This window comes from Patagioenas fasciata, chromosome 19, assembly GCF_037038585.1.
Source record: "Patagioenas fasciata isolate bPatFas1 chromosome 19, bPatFas1.hap1, whole genome shotgun sequence".
Lineage (NCBI taxonomy): Eukaryota > Metazoa > Chordata > Aves > Columbiformes > Columbidae > Patagioenas > Patagioenas fasciata.
Genome location: NC_092538.1, coordinates 7,960,176 through 7,978,381, shown reverse-complemented (window position 1 = coordinate 7,978,381; position 18,206 = coordinate 7,960,176). Strand labels below are relative to the sequence as shown.

General features: G+C 52.4%; 4 protein-coding genes across 4 annotated transcripts; 3 read left to right on the top strand and 1 right to left on the bottom strand.

The window, feature by feature from the left end:
- Nucleotides 1-8,382: 8,382 nt before the first annotated feature.
- CCL8 (C-C motif chemokine ligand 8) lies at nt 8,383-10,180 on the top strand. Its single transcript, XM_065853319.2, has 3 exons — nt 8,383-9,412; nt 9,563-9,674; nt 9,838-10,180. Exons 1-3 carry the CDS (start codon nt 9,250-9,252, stop codon nt 9,929-9,931), a joined length of 369 nt encoding a protein of 122 aa, XP_065709391.1. The 5' UTR covers nt 8,383-9,249; the 3' UTR covers nt 9,932-10,180.
- A 236-nt stretch (nt 10,181-10,416) lies between these two features.
- On the top strand, nt 10,417-12,798 carry LOC136110245 (PHD finger protein 7-like). Its single transcript, XM_065853467.1, has 8 exons — nt 10,417-10,879; nt 11,040-11,131; nt 11,227-11,328; nt 11,632-11,756; nt 11,833-11,995; nt 12,112-12,218; nt 12,341-12,454; nt 12,651-12,798. The coding sequence occupies exons 1-8, from the start codon at nt 10,417-10,419 to the stop codon at nt 12,796-12,798; spliced, it is 1,314 nt and encodes a 437-aa protein (XP_065709539.1).
- A 972-nt stretch (nt 12,799-13,770) lies between these two features.
- On the top strand, nt 13,771-16,185 carry LOC136110238 (PHD finger protein 7-like). Its single transcript, XM_065853459.2, has 9 exons — nt 13,771-13,981; nt 14,159-14,250; nt 14,341-14,442; nt 14,732-14,856; nt 14,933-15,095; nt 15,212-15,318; nt 15,443-15,556; nt 15,760-15,878; nt 16,013-16,185. Exons 1-9 carry the CDS (start codon nt 13,870-13,872, stop codon nt 16,183-16,185), a joined length of 1,107 nt encoding a protein of 368 aa, XP_065709531.1. The 5' UTR covers nt 13,771-13,869.
- A 383-nt stretch (nt 16,186-16,568) lies between these two features.
- LOC136110135 (C-C motif chemokine 3-like) lies at nt 16,569-17,723 on the bottom strand. Its single transcript, XM_065853334.2, has 3 exons — nt 17,522-17,723; nt 17,095-17,203; nt 16,569-16,933 (listed from the first exon to the last, which is right to left on the bottom strand). The coding sequence occupies exons 1-3, from the start codon at nt 17,682-17,684 to the stop codon at nt 16,840-16,842; spliced, it is 366 nt and encodes a 121-aa protein (XP_065709406.1). The 5' UTR covers nt 17,685-17,723; the 3' UTR covers nt 16,569-16,839.
- Nucleotides 17,724-18,206: the final 483 nt, after the last annotated feature.

Below are 18,206 nucleotides of genomic sequence, written 5' to 3'. Positions count from 1 at the left end.
ATCTGATAATGCAAGACTAGTGTCCTGTTTGCTAATCCCTGGCTTTCTGGTTCCTCTCCCACTCCCTGTGAGCTCATCCTGCTCATCACCAGTGACCCAGAGATGCCCACAGCCTGGGCTCTTTTTGTTTGATCATATCATCTTTATCTGCCTCTTCCTTACTTATTTGTTCTCTTTTCTAACCCATGTGCCCTAAATTTTGATTGTGTTGAGTACTCGACCCCAACCTCTTGTTTTGTTTGTGCAAAGACAAGACAAAAAGAGGTGGCATCTTTGGTTACTTGCTCCCCTTTCTAACTAATGGGCTTTTACTTTCTTTTGTTTTTCAAATTTGTATTTGTGAAGCTGGGTTGTCTGGTCTCCTGTTTCCTCCCCTCCTTCCCCTGCCTTGAATTTCTCGTGTGTTCCTGTCCTGGTTTTGTTAAAAAACAAGTTTCTCTTTTAGTGAATTTTTGCCTGTCAGCTAAAGCCTTCATATTAGCTGCATTTTCCTGGAGAACCCGACACATGTTTTGGTTAAACCTAGCAATGGAATGCAAACTTATTGATAAGCACGGATGGACATCTCGCGAGAGGGGCAACGAGAAACTGGTGACCGAGAGACTGACCAACGGAGTATAACATTCCATTCACGTGAATACTTCATATAAAAGTGGGAGATCACGAGGATCTCGTCCCTTTTGTCTCTTTGCCCTTTTTCCTCATGGCTGACATTAGGAGAGGACCTTGCTGGTCGTCCCTGCGAACTGAGGCCTAGTGAGAGACTGAATCGAGCTCCGGTTGGCTACAGAGTCTAATCCAGGACTTTGGGTGCTGGCTCTGCAGTTGCTGAGACTTACAAGATTGGTTTTGTATATTTTGTATTATTTTCTCTATTCTTATTAGTAGCATTAGTAAAACATCTTTAACTTTTCCAACTCTCTTCTCTCTGTCCTTCTTTCCCTCCCGATCGCCTGTCCTGAGTGGGAAGGGGGGAGAGGGAGGGGCAAAAGGGGGAAGTGGGGGGGAGAGGAGGTTAACAATACATCTGCCAGGGTTTGATTGTCACCCCGCAATCCTAACCCTCGACAGATAATTGGCGCCCAACGTGGGGCGAGAGAAAGGGGTAAATTTGGAGATTTTTGGCTTTTCTACTGCTCTGACGTACCTTTCAATTTTCTTGGCACGGTGCCAGCTCATAGAGTTGTGATACTCGCGAGTCTGTTTGATTCGGATATTATTTAGTTGTGATGATGATCCTGTGTGGTTTGGCACTGGTTTATTTCATTATACTGCAGCCGCTAATGTATTTCTACTCGCTTCTGCTTTACCTTGAAAAACCTCCAGGAGAGATTAAAGAGCAGAATGGCTCTATATTTGCTAATTGGTCAAGCGAATCTTTAGAAAGGCTGACTAACAATACTTTTGTGATTTCGCTGGGACAGTTTGCAAATGTGTTAGAGAACTTTGAATACCCTTGGAGCTTTGATAGAACTGTGATGGTGTTATCTGGTTTGCTGAATGTGTGTCAGTTTGTGTTACTGTTAAGAGAAATGAGGTTCAATAGGAGGTTTGCGTCTCTTCTTAGTCCTGAGATTTGCAGTGCGTCTTCGGAAGCTTTAGCAAAAAGCACTCCTAGCCGCTCGAGAAAAGGCAAAACAGCCAAAGCTGCTGCTGCAGCCACGGCCCCCCCAACCGCGGCTTCACAGGCTGAAGCTACAGCTCCTCCGCAGAGCTCCTCTGCCAAGGTCGCTGCAGATAACGTTACCTCTCCAGCCTCAAAGGCTAACAAGGCAGCCCCCCCGTCTTCACACACTGGGCACTGTTGCTGCTGTAACCACAGCAATCACTGTGACAGTCATTCAGACTCTGAAAATGAATCAAATGATGGTGAACCCATATCAGCATCAGTTGCTGGTTGTAAGAAAGTCACTAGAAAGACTACCCGTGCAGCAGGTGATGGCACAGGGCCAACATCAACCCAAGAGGCATCATCATCAGGACAGGGTGGAGATGAAGTGACCACCACTCGGTCCTTTTCTCCAGGTGAGCTGAGAGATCTGCGAAAAGACTTTAGTCGTCGTGAAGGCGAGAATATTTTAACCTGGCTGCTGCGATGCTGGGACAATGGGGCAGAAACAATTGAATTAGAAGGTGGTGAAGCCAGGCAGCTGGGATCTCTGTCAAAAGATTCCACCATTGATAGGGCAATTTCAAGAGAGTCTAATGCCACTACTCTCTGGACCCGACTCCTGGCAGCTATGAAAGTCAGATTTCCCTACAAGGAAGATTGTATATCCAAGTTAGGGAAATGGAATACTATGGAGAGAGGTATCCAGTTCCTGAGAGAATTAGCTGTGCGAGAGATCATCTATCTAGGACCAAACAGCCAAGAGGGGACAGACCCAGATAGAATCAATTGTACAAAATCTATGTGGCGCAGATTTGTACAAAGTGCACCACCTGCATATGCTAAGTCATTGGCAGGAATGGTCTGGTCGGCTAGAGGTATACAAGAAATTAATGAAGTGATTGAGCAGCTCCGGTACTTTGAGGACAGCCTTGCTGGTTCTCTACGGGCTTGTGTCTCCGCTGTGGAGAAACTGTGTGAAAAATCTGATGACCGGTTTGAAAAGCTGTTGCAAGAAATCAAAGAGCTCAGAGAAGACTCGTACCGTTCACGACCTGCACAAACCTATGTTTCAGCTGTTAGGAGAAGGCGTTTCCAATCTCGAGAGAGAGGGCAGAGACAGCCCACAAAAAGAGGTTCACTGTGGTTCTTCCTACATGAGCAGGGAGAAAACATGAATAAGTGGCATGGAAGGCCTACCTCAGAACTTCAGGAACGAGTACGTGAGATAAAAGGAAAAACTCCTAGGAAGGTGGCTGCTCCAGTTTACAAAAGGAGCAGAAGAGATTCTGATGCTCTTGAAGGAACCTCTAATTCACACCCAGAGACTGTGCAAAACAGGAATTAGAGGTGCCCTGCCTCCAACCAGGTGGAGGAAAGGGATAACAGAGTTTATTGGACTGTACAAATATTATGGCCTGGTACAACACAACCCCAGGAGTATAAAGCTTTAGTGGACACTGGTGCTCAGTGCACAATAATTCCTTCTAATTATAAAGGAACACAATCCATCAATATTGTTGGAGTGACTGGGGGATCCCAGGAGCTGACTGTTGTAGAGGCTGAAATGAGCCTAACTGGGAAAAACTGGCAAAAGCATCCCATTGTGACTGGTCCAGATGCTCCGTGCATCCTTGGCATAGACTACCTCAGGAGAGGGTATTTTAAGGACCCAAAAGGGTATAGGTGGGCATTTGGTATAGCAGCTGTGGACACTGAGAAAATTGAACAGCTGTCTGATTTGCCTGGTCTTTCAGATGACCCTTCTGTTGTAGGACTGCTGAGGGTTGACGATCAGCAGGTGCCAACTGCTACCACGACGGTGCATCGCCGGCAATATCGCACCAATCGAGACTCTTTGATTCCTATCCAGAAGCTGATCCGTCAATTGGAAAGCCAGGGTGTGATCAGTAAGACTCGCTCACCTTTTAACAGCCCAATCTGGCCAGTGCGTAAGTCTAGTGACGAGTGGAGACTAACTGTAGACTATCGTGGCCTGAATGAAGTTACACCACCACTGAGTGCTGCTGTGCCTGACATGCTAGAGCTGCAATTTGAACTGGAGTCAAGGGCAGCCAAGTGGTATGCTACAATTGACATTGCTAATGCATTTTTCTCTATTCCTGTAGCAGCAGAGTGCAGGCCGCAGTTTGCTTTCACCTGGAGGGGCATCCAGTACACATGGAATCGCTTGCCCCAGGGGTGGAAACACAGTCCTACCATCTGCCATGGACTGATCCAGACCACGCTGGAGCAAGGTGAAGCTCCAGAACACTTGCAATATATTGATGACATCATCGTATGGGGCGACACAGCGAAAGAAGTCTTCGAGAAAGGTGAGAGAATAATTCATATTCTTTTGGATGCTGGTTTTGCCATAAAACGAAGCAAGGTCAAGGGACCTGCACGAGAGATCCAGTTTTTAGGAATAAAATGGCAAGATGGCCGTCGTCAGATCCCAATGGATGTGATCAACAAAATTGCAGCAATGTCTCCACCTACTAATAAGAAGGAGACACAGACTTTCTTGGGCGTTGTAGGTTTTTGGAGAATGCATATTCCTGACTACAGCCACATTGTGAGCCCTCTCTATCGAGTGACTCGTAAAAAGAACCAATTTGAGTGGGGCCCTGAACAACGACAAGCCTTTGAACAAATTAAGCGTGAGATAACTCATGCGGTGGCCCTTGGACCAGTCCGAACTGGACTAGATGTTAAAAATGTGCTCTACACCGCAGCCGGAGATAATGGACTTACCTGGAGCCTCTGGCAGAAAGCACCAGGAGAAACCCGAGGTCGACCCTTAGGTTTTTGGAGTCGAGGATACAAAGGATCTGAGGCCAACTATACTCCAACTGAAAAGGAGATACTAGCAGCATATGAAGGAGTTCGAGCTGCTTCAGAAGTGATCGGCACTGAAGCACAGCTCCTCCTGGCACCTCGACTGCCGGTGCTGAACTGGATGTTCAAAGGGACGGTTCCCTCTCCACATCATGCAACCGAAGTTACATGGAGTAAATGGATTGCACTGATCACGCAACGAGCTCGAATTGGAAGTCCCAACCGTCCAGGGATATTAGAAGTGATTACAGACTGGCCAGAAAGCAAAGATTTTGGAATGTCTCCAGATGAGGAGGAAGTAAAACGTGCTGAAGAAGCACCACCATATAATACGCTTTCAGAGACTGATAAGCAGTATGCACTGTTCACAGATGGATCCTGTCGTCTTGTAGGAAAACATCGAAGGTGGAAAGCTGCTGTGTGGAGTCCCACACGACAAGTTACAGAAGCCACTGAAGGACAAGGTGAATCCAGTCAGTTTGCAGAAGTGAAAGCCATCCAGCTGGCTTTGGACATTGCTGAACGAGAGAAGTGGCCAATACTTTATCTCTATACCGACTCATGGATGGTAGCAAATGCCTTGTGGGGGTGGCTACAGCAATGGAAGAAAAGCAACTGGCAGCGCAGAGGTAAACCCATTTGGGCTGCCACACTGTGGCAAGACATTGCTGCTCGGCTAGAGAGCCTGCCTGTGAAAGTTCGTCATGTAGATGCTCATGTGCCTAAAAGTCGAGCCACCGAGGAACATCTAAACAACCAACAAGCGGATCAAGCTGCTAAGATTAAAGTAGCTGAGGTGGACTTGGACTGGCAACATAAAGGTGAACTTTTCCTAGCTCGGTGGGCCCATGACGCTTCAGGGCATCAAGGTAGAGATGCAACATACAAATGGGCTCGTGATCGAGGGGTGGATTTAACTATGGACACTATTTCACAGGTTATTCATGAATGTGAAACTTGTGCCGAAATCAAACAAGCAAAACGGTTAAAACCTGTATGGTATGGGGGGCGATGGTTAAAGTATAAGTATGGAGAAGCTTGGCAAATTGATTATATTACACTTCCACAAACACGTCAAGGTAAGCGTTATGTACTTACAATGGTAGAAGCAACCACTGGATGGTTGGAAACCTATGCCGTACCTCATGCTACAGCCCGAAATACTATCTTGGGCCTTGAGAAGCAAGTCCTTTGGCGGCACGGTACGCCAGAAAGAATTGAATCAGACAATGGTACTCATTTCAAAAACAGTATTATAGACAATTGGGCCAAAGAACATGGTATTGAGTGGGTATATCATATTCCATATCATGCACCAGCCTCTGGGAAAATTGAAAGGTACAATGGTTTGTTAAAAACTACACTAAAGGCACTTGGTGGCGGAACCTTTAAAAACTGGGATTCACATTTAGCAAAAGCCACTTGGTTGGTCAACACTAGGGGATCAACCAATCGAGCCGGGCCTGCCCAATCAGAAATTCTACGGACTGTAGAAGGAGATAAAGTCCCTGTAGTACACATGAAAAATATGTTAGGAAAGGCAGTCTGGGTTACTCCTGCCTCAGGCAAAGGCAAACCTATTCGTGGGATTGTTTTTGCCCAGGGACCTGGCAGCACCTGGTGGGTGATGCTTAAGGATGGAGAAGTTCGGTGTGTACCTCAAGGGGATTTGATTTCAGGTGAAAATATGCAATGCTGAACTGTATGATGTGAATTGCTGCACTAACAATGTTTAATAAGTGTCTTTCAGATCAAGACAATGGTGATGAAACTAGAGCTAGCTTCTTCGAGTGGCGCCCGACACCTTCTTCGAAGTTGGTGTCCTTAACCCACAAACAGTGGTCGTGAGATGCACTTGTATCATTTTTCCTGCCCTGGGAGACTGTTGTGACAAAATGAACTTAATGAACTTTTCAAAGGATGGTCCACTGATTAATTACTCCTGTGTATATATGTACATATGTATATATATATATAGTAGTAGTGATTAATTAGATTGTATTGATAGATTGTATTGATAAGGTTTAAGTATTCAGTGAATGTCATATTATAAGGGGTGGAATGTCCTGGTTTTGTTAAAAAACAAGTTTCTCTTTTAGTGAATTTTTGCCTGTCAGCTAAAGCCTTCATATTAGCTGCATTTTCCTGGAGAACCCGACACATGTTTTGGTTAAACCTAGCAATGGAATGCAAACTTATTGATAAGCACGGATGGACATCTCGCGAGAGGGGCAACGAGAAACTGGTGACCGAGAGACTGACCAACGGAGTATAACATTCCATTCACGTGAATACTTCATATAAAAGTGGGAGATCACGAGGATCTCGTCCCTTTTGTCTCTTTGCCCTTTTTCCTCATGGCTGACATTAGGAGAGGACCTTGCTGGTCGTCCCTGCGAACTGAGGCCTAGTGAGAGACTGAATCGAGCTCCGGTTGGCTACAGAGTCTAATCCAGGACTTTGGGTGCTGGCTCTGCAGTTGCTGAGACTTACAAGATTGGTTTTGTATATTTTGTATTATTTTCTCTATTCTTATTAGTAGCATTAGTAAAACATCTTTAACTTTTCCAACTCTCTTCTCTCTGTCCTTCTTTCCCTCCCGATCGCCTGTCCTGAGTGGGAAGGGGGGAGAGGGAGGGGCAAAAGGGGGAAGTGGGGGGGAGAGGAGGTTAACAATACATCTGCCAGGGTTTGATTGTCACCCCGCAATCCTAACCCTCGACAGTTCCTCTGCTGGATTAGAAAGTCATCTGCTTACAGAGATCTTCCGTGGCAGGAAAAATAAAACCGTAAGTAATTTCTTCACTCTCCCTTTACATCAGTTCCTTATATTTAATTCCTTAAACATGCTTAAACACAAATAATATACTTTTGCTGAGCTGCAACTTTGTGCAATTCATTGAAATATCCTCAGTTCCAGTTAGAGTGGAAAGTATTTCATCAGCATCCAGTAAAAAGTCCTATCCGGCTCTCATCTCAATGGAGAACTGAAAGTTTGGCCAACCACTTCTGCAGCAAAGAGGAAATATTTTCACCATTTCCATCAGAAATAATCTTTGCAATTGTGAGATTTTCTGTGGTTCCTGCCAGACAAACAACTTTCCTCTGGTTACTGCTAAAGCCAGTGCCCACAGATCATAGAATCATAGAATATTTTGGGCTGGAAGGGACCCTCAAAGCTCATCCAGTCCAACCCCTGCCATGAGCAGGGACATCTTCACCCAGATCAGGTTGCTCAGAGCCCCGTCCAACCTGGCCGTATTCATTCATAGCCTCAGGCAGGGCAGCTTGAACAGAAAGAGCTGAAACACAGGCAGTTGCAGAAGGGAGCTGGAGAGGTTGTTTCTGTTCCTATCACCGCCCTGAGGCCAGACCAGCTCCTCTTGAAGGTCTCCAGTGAGATACTTTACACTTGTTCTCTCCTCTGCTCCATCTTTTCTAAAAGAAACAATCCTGACCTTTTCTCCTAATCCCTTGCCTCCTCTCAAACAAAGTCTGCCTTGGAGCAATACATCCTTCACACAGGGACCTGTTGACGTGGGAAGGCAAAAGACCATTGCAGCCACTGTGGGGTTTATCCCTTCGTGCATATGGGGAGCGTCACCCCTGCCATGTGGTGGGGATGGGAGGACGGGCATGACCACTGCTCAGCATCTCGGTGAGCTGGACTTTTCCCTTGAATCAGGGCAGCAGGAATGAGCCATGCCTGAGCAAGGGTCAGGAGGAGGGTGGGAAGCCAGGGCTTGTGTGGGAGCTGAGAGCTGGGCATCCAGCCTTCTGTGGCATCAAGAAGCAGCATCAGGGCAAGGCCAGAAGAAAGGGGGGGGTGGAAATTAGGAAGTAGAAACTTCAAGAGCCCTTTATTTCTGGGTGTTCACCTGTGGGGATGCGTTTGGGAATTACCCTTTGGGATTGCAAATGCTGCCCCTTTTCAGTCATGCTGAGATCTCCTCCAGGTTAATCTGTAAGGCTGCAATGAGCTGATCCCAGTGGGCGCCAGCAGAGTCCTCTCCTCCCTCCAGCTCCTACTCTTAATGCCCTTATCTCCTGACATGGGTGCATTTGTGGTTTTTTGGGGGCTAATCCAGTAGAGAGAGCTTTTTGGACAAAATTATCCTGCTTGAGAAGAAGTGGGCTAGCAGTAATGGCAACAACGTGACTGAGAAGAGCCTGTGGATTGCAGCCAAAACTAAAATCCTTGCAGAGGTGTAAATCCCCTGTTCTCGCAGGGGATGGGGAGGCTGGCAGGCCAGGCTGCAGCCTGAGCCTGCTGCTCCAGCCCTGGAGCAGAACAATGGAGCCCAGTCCCTACAGGGCCCCCAGGCCTCCATGTCCCTGCAGCCTTTCCAGCATGAGAAAACTGTTTTTAACCATATTGCTGGCAAAAAGGGACAAATGTGAGATGCCCAGTGATTTTGAGCTCAACACAATTTTATTTCTACACGATGTTTCCTAAGCGTCCAACCAAGAACTGGTATGATGAGTACATATGAATATATGTGGATAGCATTATTGTGGAGCCAACTCTGTATTCCTGCTGTGATGGTGGAGCAGGGTGAGAAGTCGTCTTTAAGGCAAAACTGTGTGTCATGGAGCTTTAGGCTCTGGCCGATCCCTGCCAGGCACCCAAATGGAATCTGAAAGTCGCAGCCCTGTGAATGGTGCTTCCTCTTCTGCAGTTTCCTTCCCTAACTCAACGAAACTGGGTGATCCTGACATAATTTCCCTGGTATGATGCACTCATTTTTCCTTTCCTTGAAATCCTGTGCCCGCCCAGCGGACAGGGATAAAAGGAGGAGATGGCACAGAGTCCGGAGCATCGTGCGGAGAAGAGCCCTGCAGCCCCCAGCTCCTGCCCCGCTCGCAGATCCCTCGGCCACCACAGCACCATGAAGGTCCCCGCAGCCGCCCTGGTCGCTCTCCTGCTCATGGCCACCTGCTCCCCGTCCCAGGCCCATCTCGGTGAGTCCGATGTCTCAGCATCCTCTCCGGCACACGGTGTGCCATCGCTGCATGGCTGCTGCCGGGCAGCTGCAGAGCCCTGTCCCCATCAGCAGGGACCCTGTGGTTGTAGCCTGGGGTCTCACCGGGTCTGTCTGTCTGCCCTCACAGATGGCGTCCCCACCTCCTGCTGCTTCAGCTACCAGGAACGCCCTGTCCCGCGGAGCCTCATCGCCTCTGTCTACACCACCAGCAGCAGCAGCTGCACCAAGCCGGGGGTGATGTGAGTACCCAGTGCTGCTTGGGGGTGATGGCTGAGGCAATGCCCCTAGGGTGGTGGGGAGGAGGATGGGGACAAAGCCAGGGACACCTGGGTGCTGCAGCAGAACCCAGCATGGGCACCTGCTACCTGGACAAGCATCCCAATGTGGGTTTTCTCTTGGCAGCCTGGTCACCAAGAAGAAGAGGGAGCTGTGCGCGGACCCTCAGATGCCCTGGGTGAAGGCGCATCTGAAACACTTCCAGAGCCTGAAGAACTGACCCTTCCCCACTGCCCCTGCCATGTCCCCAGTGCTGCCCCTGGAGGGCTCAGCTACCAGCCCCTGTCACGCATGAGAGTACTTGAACTAGAGTCTTCTTCAAGGGGAAATTTAGTCTATTTAACTTATTTAAGGTCAACTAAATATTTTTTGCTAAGAAAAGTGAAAATATAAATGTAATTTATAGTTTAAATTACTTTGTTTTAAATTATTTTAATATGGTATATCAATATGCCTGTTAATGAAGAGAGAGAACTTTTGATGCCTAAATAAAGTGTTTGTGCTATCAACCCCTTTGGGTGTGTCTGAAGTCCCTACCAGAACCCTGATATGGGAGGAGGGACCCATGGGGATCCCCACACCGTGGGCTCACTGCTCCTGTCTGGACAAGGCGAATTCATCCCTATGGCAGCTCCTGCAGTGCTCACTTGAACTCCCCAAAGAACTGGGAGCTGCAGCCCTGCTCGCTGCCACGGGGTGAGTTGAATGTTTGCGTCAGTTCTCATGGATTCAGAACCCATCCTGACATCACAGCCACCCAACCACCTCGGGGTCACAGTTTGCCCATCAGAACAGCTACATGCTGCCAGGGGACAGCAGCAACACCACCCCCAGCACCACATCGAGGTGCTAGTAGGGGTAATGCCTGGAGCAAGATGGTGTGTGGTATCACGCCACAAACGCACTGGGCTGAATAAAAAGCCCCATGCAACTACCCCTTGCTCAGTGGCACAGTTGTCACAGATTTTGGAAGATCAGGATGTTCAACTGTACCTGCATCCCCATGGCCAGACACCTGCTTTGCTGCAGCCACTTCTGATAGACCTGACCTTGTGGCACCGCATGATGCTGAATTTGCGCCCCCCACAGCGTCCCGTGGAGGAGCAGGCAGGACCCTCCTGTGCACTCACCCTGCGCAAAAGGAAGCACCGGGTCCCCAAGAAGGAAGGTGAGCACAAAGGTGTGCACCTGCCAGAGGGGATTGTGGCTGTTGAAGCAGAGGCCCCTGCATGGTGGGAAATTGCTCCTGCCCCTCCCCAATCCCAGTGTTACCCCCACTGACACCTTACCATGGTGCTGTGGGTGACAGTGCTGTTGTCCCCTGGCAGTGTGCGGGCTGTGCCGCCGAAGAAACTGCGACCCTGATGTGGTTGGGGAGCTGTGCCATCAGGATGGGCTCTGTGTCCATGAGAACTGCCTGGTGAGGGCTTGACACCCCTTGTCACCAACAACCCCTGGTCCCCAGCCCTGCACACCTGGCAGCCCCTGGCATGTTACCCTTTTCCCCTCCTGCAGTACCACGCCAGCGGGCTGGAGCAGAGAGGGGCTGATGATGAGGGCTTCTATGGCTTCCTCTTCTCTGACATCCAAGAAAAGCTGAAGCAGGTGGCACAGAAGGTGAGGCTGGGGTATGTGTCCACACCATGATCTCCATGTCCCTTGTCTGGCACCTCAAAGGCCAGGAACCCTCTAGGGATGCTCTGGCAGTCGTCTGCAAGAAAACCCCAGATCTTCCTTGATCAAAAAGGGACATCTCTGCAGAAAGTTGGGATTTGGAGGGGGGAGGTGGCTTTATCAATGGCCTGGTGTCACAACCAGGTGTCCCACCAAAACATGGTGGCAGGGCTGTGCTGAATGAGGGCAAACAGAATTCCCTGGGGTGTGTGGCCATGACACCATCCACCTCTGCACTGTCCCCAGAGATGCTGCATCTGCCGGCTGCCGGGAGCCTCGGTCACCTGCCGGGGCCGGCGCTGCACCCGAACCTTCCACTTTCCCTGCGGCAGCGAGCGGGGCTGCGTCTCCCAGTTCTTCGGGGAGTTCAAGTGAGTGCAGCTGCCCTGTGGGGCTGGGGCAGGGGCAGAGCAGGGCTGGGGCTGAACTGTCCCCTGGGTCCCGCAGGTCCTTCTGCTGGAAGCACCGGCCGGTGCAGCGGGTGCGGGCGGTGCAGCAGGAGCAGACCCACTGCCTCATCTGCCAGGAGGCGGTGGCGGGGCGGCCCTGCTATGGCACCCTGGTCTGTCCCGCCTGTGTCAGCGCCTGGTTCCATCGCCGCTGCATCCAGGTAGGTGGCATGGTCCCCGTTCCCTGATGTCATCAACTGTCATCACCCCGTCACCCAGCTGTGAGGGCATGAAAGAGACCTCCCAGCCGCTGATGGTGACGCTGGGTCTGCCCCAGGGCCAGGCGCTGCGCTCTGCCCTGCACCATTTCCGCTGCCCGCTCTGCCAGGACATGGCGACCTTCCAGGAGGAGATGTTTCGCCTGGGCATCAAAATCCCCAACAGGTCAGTGCCTTTCTACCTATCTCCCTCTGCCATGCTTTGGCTGATCTGCTCCTGCATCCCCAGATGCTGGTGTGGTTTCACCCCCTGCTCCCACAGGGCTGATCCCTCCCCTGCTCCCACAGGGATGCTGCCTGGGAGGAGGACGGGGCCTTTGATGACCATTACCTGCGGCACAGCTCCTGCGACGCCAGCCAGTGCCTGTGCCCAGCGGGACGGGAGCAGGTGGAGAACAAGGGGTGAGTGCAGCTGGCCCCGGTCCCTACAGCCCCAGCAAGCAGACAATGCCTTCATCTTTTCCTTTGGGCAGGGCTGGAGCTTCCCTGGGATGCCAAACCAGGCACAGCACAGGGTGTATGTTACCATCTCAACCCTAGGACTGGCAGCCCATAACTCAGGGACCTTTGATAACAGGGGGTCCCGTTGCTCCCCCAGGCCCTGGAGACTTCTGCTCTGCAGCTCCTGTGGCTCCCGCGGGACCCACCAGCGCTGCTCTGCTGTGGGGGAAGATGATGACTCCTGGGAGTGCAGCGACTGCAGAGACCCGTGCACCAGCCGGCGCTGGAGCTGTGTCGTGCTTTAACCCCAGCCAGCAACCCAGACCACGCAGCTGCTCGCTCAGCACCCCTGTTGCCATTTAGCTCTGGGCCTGTGACTAAACGACAAAACAGTTTCTCTCTCACCATTTCTGGGGGGAAGGAAGGATAAGAGAAGGACAGACTCATGGTTCGAAAAATAAACAGATTTAATCAAATAACAATAAAAGAATAATGATGCAAAGCATTAGTTGGCCACTAGAATGCACACTCCTGTCAATGAATGTCAGAGACCAACACTTGAGCGTGGTGAATCCAGTAAAGATGTGGCTGTAAATAGCACTGCATAGGGAAGTCATGCGAACTGGGACCTGGGAGCAGGAACAGGAGCAGGACCCACGCAGGGACAGTGTCCATGAGGAATGAGAGCTGTTCCCTGCAACTTCCTTCTTAAATACCAAGAATTATGTTCGTGTTACAGAATACTTCTTTTGACGAACTTGAGTCAGCTGTCCTGGATCTAGTTTAAGTGCTAAATTAATATTATCCATATAATATGTTAACGCACTTGAAAACTTATGGTGAGAATATAGCCTTAGTAGTATAAAATGTCACTATCAATTGCAATATTTGAGAATTTCTCATGGTGAACAGGGAGCATTTGCTTAGCTGTGCACCAAACTTTTACACACAAAATGATCATAAGCAACTGACCGCAATCCTCTCTGGCCATGGGTCTGGAGTCTGGGCTGGCTGGAACGGGGGTCACTGCAAGGGGCAGGGAGATGATGAGCGTCACAAGTCCACGTCACACTCCGTCTCTCCCCAGATCCCAGCCCTGCACCTGTCCCCAGCTCACAGATGCAGGGAGGGAGATGACTGGGGTGGGGACCATTGTGACCCGGCTCTGTGCATGCAGTGCCGTGTTGTGATCGTACCCATGTGCAGCACACAAACACCCTGGAATGCTCCATGCAACTGTCCCCTGCTCAGCAGCATGATTGCCACACACTCTGGAGGATCAGGACAGTCTGTGACAGCACTGACATCCCCACGGCCAGCCATCTCCTTTGCTGCAGCCGCTTGAGGTGATAGAGCTGACATTGTGGTGCTGCAAGATGCCGCAGCTCCCCCCTGCGCAGTGTCCCGCGGCGCTGCCGGACGAGCAGGTGGGACCCTCCTGTGCGCCCACCCCGTGCAAAAGGAAGCGTCAGGTTTCCGAGAATGAAGGTGAGCACAGAGCATCCCCTGGGCACCTGCCAGAGGGGATTTTCACCAGTGTCCGACTGTGCGTGCAGAGACCCTCATGCCATGGGAAACGGCTCCCACCCCCTCATCCTGCCAGTGTTACCCCCACCAACACCCCACCACGGTGCCGAGGGTGACAATGCTGCTGTCCCCCAGCAGTGTGCGGGCTGTGCCAACGGGCAGACTGTGATCCTGATGTGGTTGGGCAGCTGTGCCATCAGGATGGGCTCTGTGTCCATGAGAACTGCCTGGTGAGTCCCTGGGGCTTGCCACCCCCTGTCACCAACATCTCCGGGTCCCTAGCCCTGCCCCTGGCACGTCACCCTTTTCCCCTCCTGCAGTACCACGCCAGCGGGCTGGAGCAGAGAGGGGCTGATGACGAGGGCTTCTATGGCTTCCTCTTCTCTGACATCCAGCGGAAGCTGAAGCGGGTAGCACAGAAGGTGAGGCTGGGGGACACGTGTCCCCACCCCAATCTCCATGTACCTTGTTGTCACCTCCAAGTCCAGCAACCCTGCAGGGCTGCTGCAAGCAACATTCAGATCTTCCTCGATCAAAAAGGAACACCTCTACGTAAACTGGGGATTTGGAGAGGGGAGGAGGCTTTATGAGTGGCCTGGTGTCACCAGCTAGGCAACCCACCGAAACGTGACAGGACTGTGCTGGATGAGGGCAAACGGGGCTCCCTGGGGTGTGTGGCCATGACACCATCCACCTCTGCACTGTCCCCAGAGATGCTGCATCTGCCGGCTGCCGGGAGCCTCGGTCACCTGCCGGGGCCGGCGCTGCACCCGAACCTTCCACTTTCCCTGCGGCAGCGAGCGGGGCTGCGTCTCCCAGTTCTTCGGGGAGTTCAAGTGAGTGCAGCTGCCCTGTGGGGCTGGGGCAGGGGCAGAGCAGGGCTGGGGCTGAACTGTCCCCTGGGTCCCTCAGGTCCTTCTGCTGGAAGCACCGGCCGGTGCAGCGGGTGCGGGCGGTGCAGCAGGAGCAGACCCACTGCCTCATCTGCCAGGAGGCGGTGGCGGGGCGGCCCTGCTATGGCACCCTGGTCTGTCCCGCCTGTGTCAGCGCCTGGTTCCATCGCCGCTGCATCCAGGTAGGTGGCATCGTCTCCGTTCCCTGATGTCATCAACTGTCATCACCCCGTCACCCAGCTGTGAGGGCATGAAAGAGACCTCCCAGCCGCTGATGGTGACGCTGGGTCTGCCCCAGGGCCAGGCGCTGCGCTCTGCCCTGCACCATTTCCGCTGCCCGCTCTGCCAGGACATGGTGACCTTCCAGGAGGAGATGTTTCGCCTGGGCATCAAAATCCCCAACAGGTTTTTCTACCTTTCTACCTATCTCCCTCTGCCATGCTTTGGCTGATCTGCTCCTGCATCCCCAGATGCTGGTGTGGTTTCACCCCCTGCTCCCACAGGGCTGATCCCTCCCCTGCTCCCACAGGGATGCTGCCTGGGAGGAGGACGGGGCCTTTGATGACCATTACCTGCGGCACAGCTCCTGCGACGCCAGCCAGTGCCTGTGCCCAGCGGGACGGGAGCAGGTGGAGAACAAGGGGTGAGTGCAGCTGGCCCCGGTCCCTACAGCCCCAGCAAGCAGACGATGCCTTCATCTTTTCCTTTGGGCAGTGCTGGGGCTTCCCTGAGATGCTGAGCTGGGCTGCCAGGGTGAGCAGGGTGGAGGGGGCTCAGCACAGTGCCAGGGCTGGCAGCCTACAGCTTGTGGACCTTTGTTGACACTGGGTTCCATTGCATCCCCAGGCCTTGGAGACTTCTGCTCTGCAGCTCCTGTGGCTCCCATGGGACTCACCAGCACTGCTCTGCTGTGGGGGAAGATGACGACTCCTGGGAGTGCAGCGACTGCAGTGACCTGCACACTGGTGAGGGGTGCAGCCACCAGGGTCCCCAGGGCCACCACAGCCATCTGGGACCTGGGGACAGGTGTAGGGTTGTGATCCAGAGAGGGAGAGACTGTGGCATGGGCTTGTGCTCATCATCTCCCTGTCCCTTGCAGTGTTCCTCACTGCTGCCAACCCAGAATCCAGCCTGTCCGTGCAGGGACCCTCGCACAACACCCCAGCTCCTGGCACTTCGAGTGAGCGAGAGGAGGCCAGGATCCTTGAAGGACACCCTGACGATCAACTCCCCTCCCAATCTGTGTCCCAGAAACCTGCAGATTCTCACTAATAAAAGTTGGAACTTCACAGGTAGGTTTGCTGGTGTGCCTGAGCACTGCAAGGCAAGAGCCTCCACGGTGGCTCTGATCCTCCTGTGGGCACTGCAGGTGCTACCAGACCCTGTCCCAAATAAGAGCTGGCAGTGGCAACCCCAGGGAGATGCTGCTGTCACCCTTTGGGGATGTGCTGGCTGGCACCGGCGCTGAACCTGGGCTGGGGAGCAGGGAGCACCACAGTAGCTGCCATGGGGCTGAGTTCACCCTGCTCAGAGGGGACCAGTGAGCGCAGGGTGTGGGGAGGGCGAGGGGATCCCCGTGGGTCCCTTCTCCCCTGTCAGGGCTCCAGCAGAGACTTCAGAGACACTCAAAGGGGTTGATAGCAAAACCACTTTATTTAGGCATCAAAACTCTTCTCTCTTCATTAACAGGCACATTGATAAAGTTTAAATTACTTTGTTTTAAATTATTATTTTAATATAGTATAAATTACATTTATATTTTCACTTTTCTTAGCAAAAAATATTTAGTTGTCCTTAAATAAGTTAAATAGAATAAATTTCCCCTTGAAGAAGGCTGCAGTTCAAGTACTCTCGTGTGTGACGGGGGCTGGTAGCTGAGCCCTCAGGTGGTGGCACTGGGGACACGGTGGGGACAGCGGGGAAGGGTCAGTTCTTCAGGCTCTGGAAGTTTTTCAGACGTGCCTGCACCCAGGGTACCTGAGGGTCCGCGCACAGTTCCCTCTTCTTCTTGGTGACCAGGCTGCCAAGAGAAAACCCGCATTGGGACGCTTGTCTGGGCAGCAGGTGCCCATGCTGTGTCCTGCTGCAGCACCCCAAGTGTCCCCTGGCTTTGTTCCCGTCTCCCTCCCGACCACCACCCCGACGATCGCCCCTGATCCCCTGGCAGCACTGGGTACTCACATCACCCCCGGCTTGGTGCAGCTGCTGCTGGTGGTGTAGACAGAGGCAATGAGGCTCCACGGGACGGGGCGTTGGTGGTAGCTGAAGCAGCAGGTGGTGGGGACGCCATCTGTAAGGACAGACAGACGGACCCAGTGAGACCCCAGGCTACAGCACAGGCTCTGGCCCCACTGGTGCTTGGGCTTCTCCAGGGATTTAACTTCTCTCCTTCCCCTTTGTGTCATATTCCCTGGCACTGGCCCTCCAGGACACCCGCTTCCCCAAGCCTGAGTCCCAGCATTGGGGTGGTCTCCTGCTCCCAGCTCCCCGCCCCCCCGCCAGCCACAGGGTCCCTGCTGATGGGGACAGGGCTCTGCAGCTGCCCGGCAGCAGCCGTGCAGCGATGGCACACCATGTGCCGGAGAGGATGCTGAGACATCGGACTCACCGAGATGGGCCTGGGACGGGGAGCAGGTGGCCATGAGCAGGAGAGCGACCAGGGCGGCTGCGGGGACCTTCATGGTGCTGTGGTGGCCGAGGGATCTGCGAGCGGCGCAGGAGCTGGGGGCTGCAGGGCTCTTCTTCGCACGATGCTCCAGACCCTGTGCCATCTCCTCCTTTTATCCCTGTCCGCTGGGCGGGCACAGGATTTCAAGGAAAGGAAAAATGAGTGCATCATACCGGGGAAATTATGTCAGGATCACCCAGTTTTGCTGTGCTGGGGAAGGCAAGGAAACCACAGAAGAGGAAGCACCATCCACAGGGCTGCAACTTTCAGATTCCATTTGGGTGCCCAGCGGGGACTGGTCAGACCCCAAATCCTCATGACACTTATCCTGCCACTGCTGCAAGTACCCCACTGGCCGTGACCCAGGTTGGGGCACGAAGCTCCATGGCCAGAGCCCCAATTACAATCCCAACTGGCAGCTGTGGAGCAACAGCATGAGCTCCAGGCAGGGATTTGCTTGGCTACAGCCCCAGCAGCATCACTGTGTCAGGGGGCTGTGGAGTCAAATCCCAGCTTATCCCCGGTTTTGCCACAAATACCACTTCTCACCCTGCTCCACCATTACAGCAGGGTTACAGAATTAACGCTGGAGCACTGTGGCTGGAGCCCTGACAGGAATCAGGGG

Coding starts and splice junctions, on each gene's coding strand:
- CCL8 (XM_065853319.2), top strand. CDS start 9,250: ATGGCACAGAGTCCGGAGCATCGTGCGGAGAAGAGCCCTGCAGCCCCC. Junction 9,413..9,562: donor CCCGTCCCAGGCCCATCTCG/GTGAGTCCGATG, acceptor CTGCCCTCACAG/ATGGCGTCCCCACCTCCTGC. Junction 9,675..9,837: donor TGCACCAAGCCGGGGGTGAT/GTGAGTACCCAG, acceptor TTCTCTTGGCAG/CCTGGTCACCAAGAAGAAGA.
- LOC136110245 (XM_065853467.1), top strand. CDS start 10,417: ATGTTTGCGTCAGTTCTCATGGATTCAGAACCCATCCTGACATCACAG. Junction 10,880..11,039: donor CCGGGTCCCCAAGAAGGAAG/GTGAGCACAAAG, acceptor GTCCCCTGGCAG/TGTGCGGGCTGTGCCGCCGA. Junction 12,219..12,340: donor GGCATCAAAATCCCCAACAG/GTCAGTGCCTTT, acceptor CTGCTCCCACAG/GGATGCTGCCTGGGAGGAGG.
- LOC136110238 (XM_065853459.2), top strand. CDS start 13,870: ATGCCGCAGCTCCCCCCTGCGCAGTGTCCCGCGGCGCTGCCGGACGAG. Junction 15,096..15,211: donor TCCATCGCCGCTGCATCCAG/GTAGGTGGCATC, acceptor GGTCTGCCCCAG/GGCCAGGCGCTGCGCTCTGC. Junction 15,557..15,759: donor GAGCAGGTGGAGAACAAGGG/GTGAGTGCAGCT, acceptor TTGCATCCCCAG/GCCTTGGAGACTTCTGCTCT.
- LOC136110135 (XM_065853334.2), bottom strand. CDS start 17,684: ATGGCACAGGGTCTGGAGCATCGTGCGAAGAAGAGCCCTGCAGCCCCC. Junction 17,204..17,521: donor CCCGTCCCAGGCCCATCTCG/GTGAGTCCGATG, acceptor CTGTCCTTACAG/ATGGCGTCCCCACCACCTGC. Junction 16,934..17,094: donor TGCACCAAGCCGGGGGTGAT/GTGAGTACCCAG, acceptor TTCTCTTGGCAG/CCTGGTCACCAAGAAGAAGA.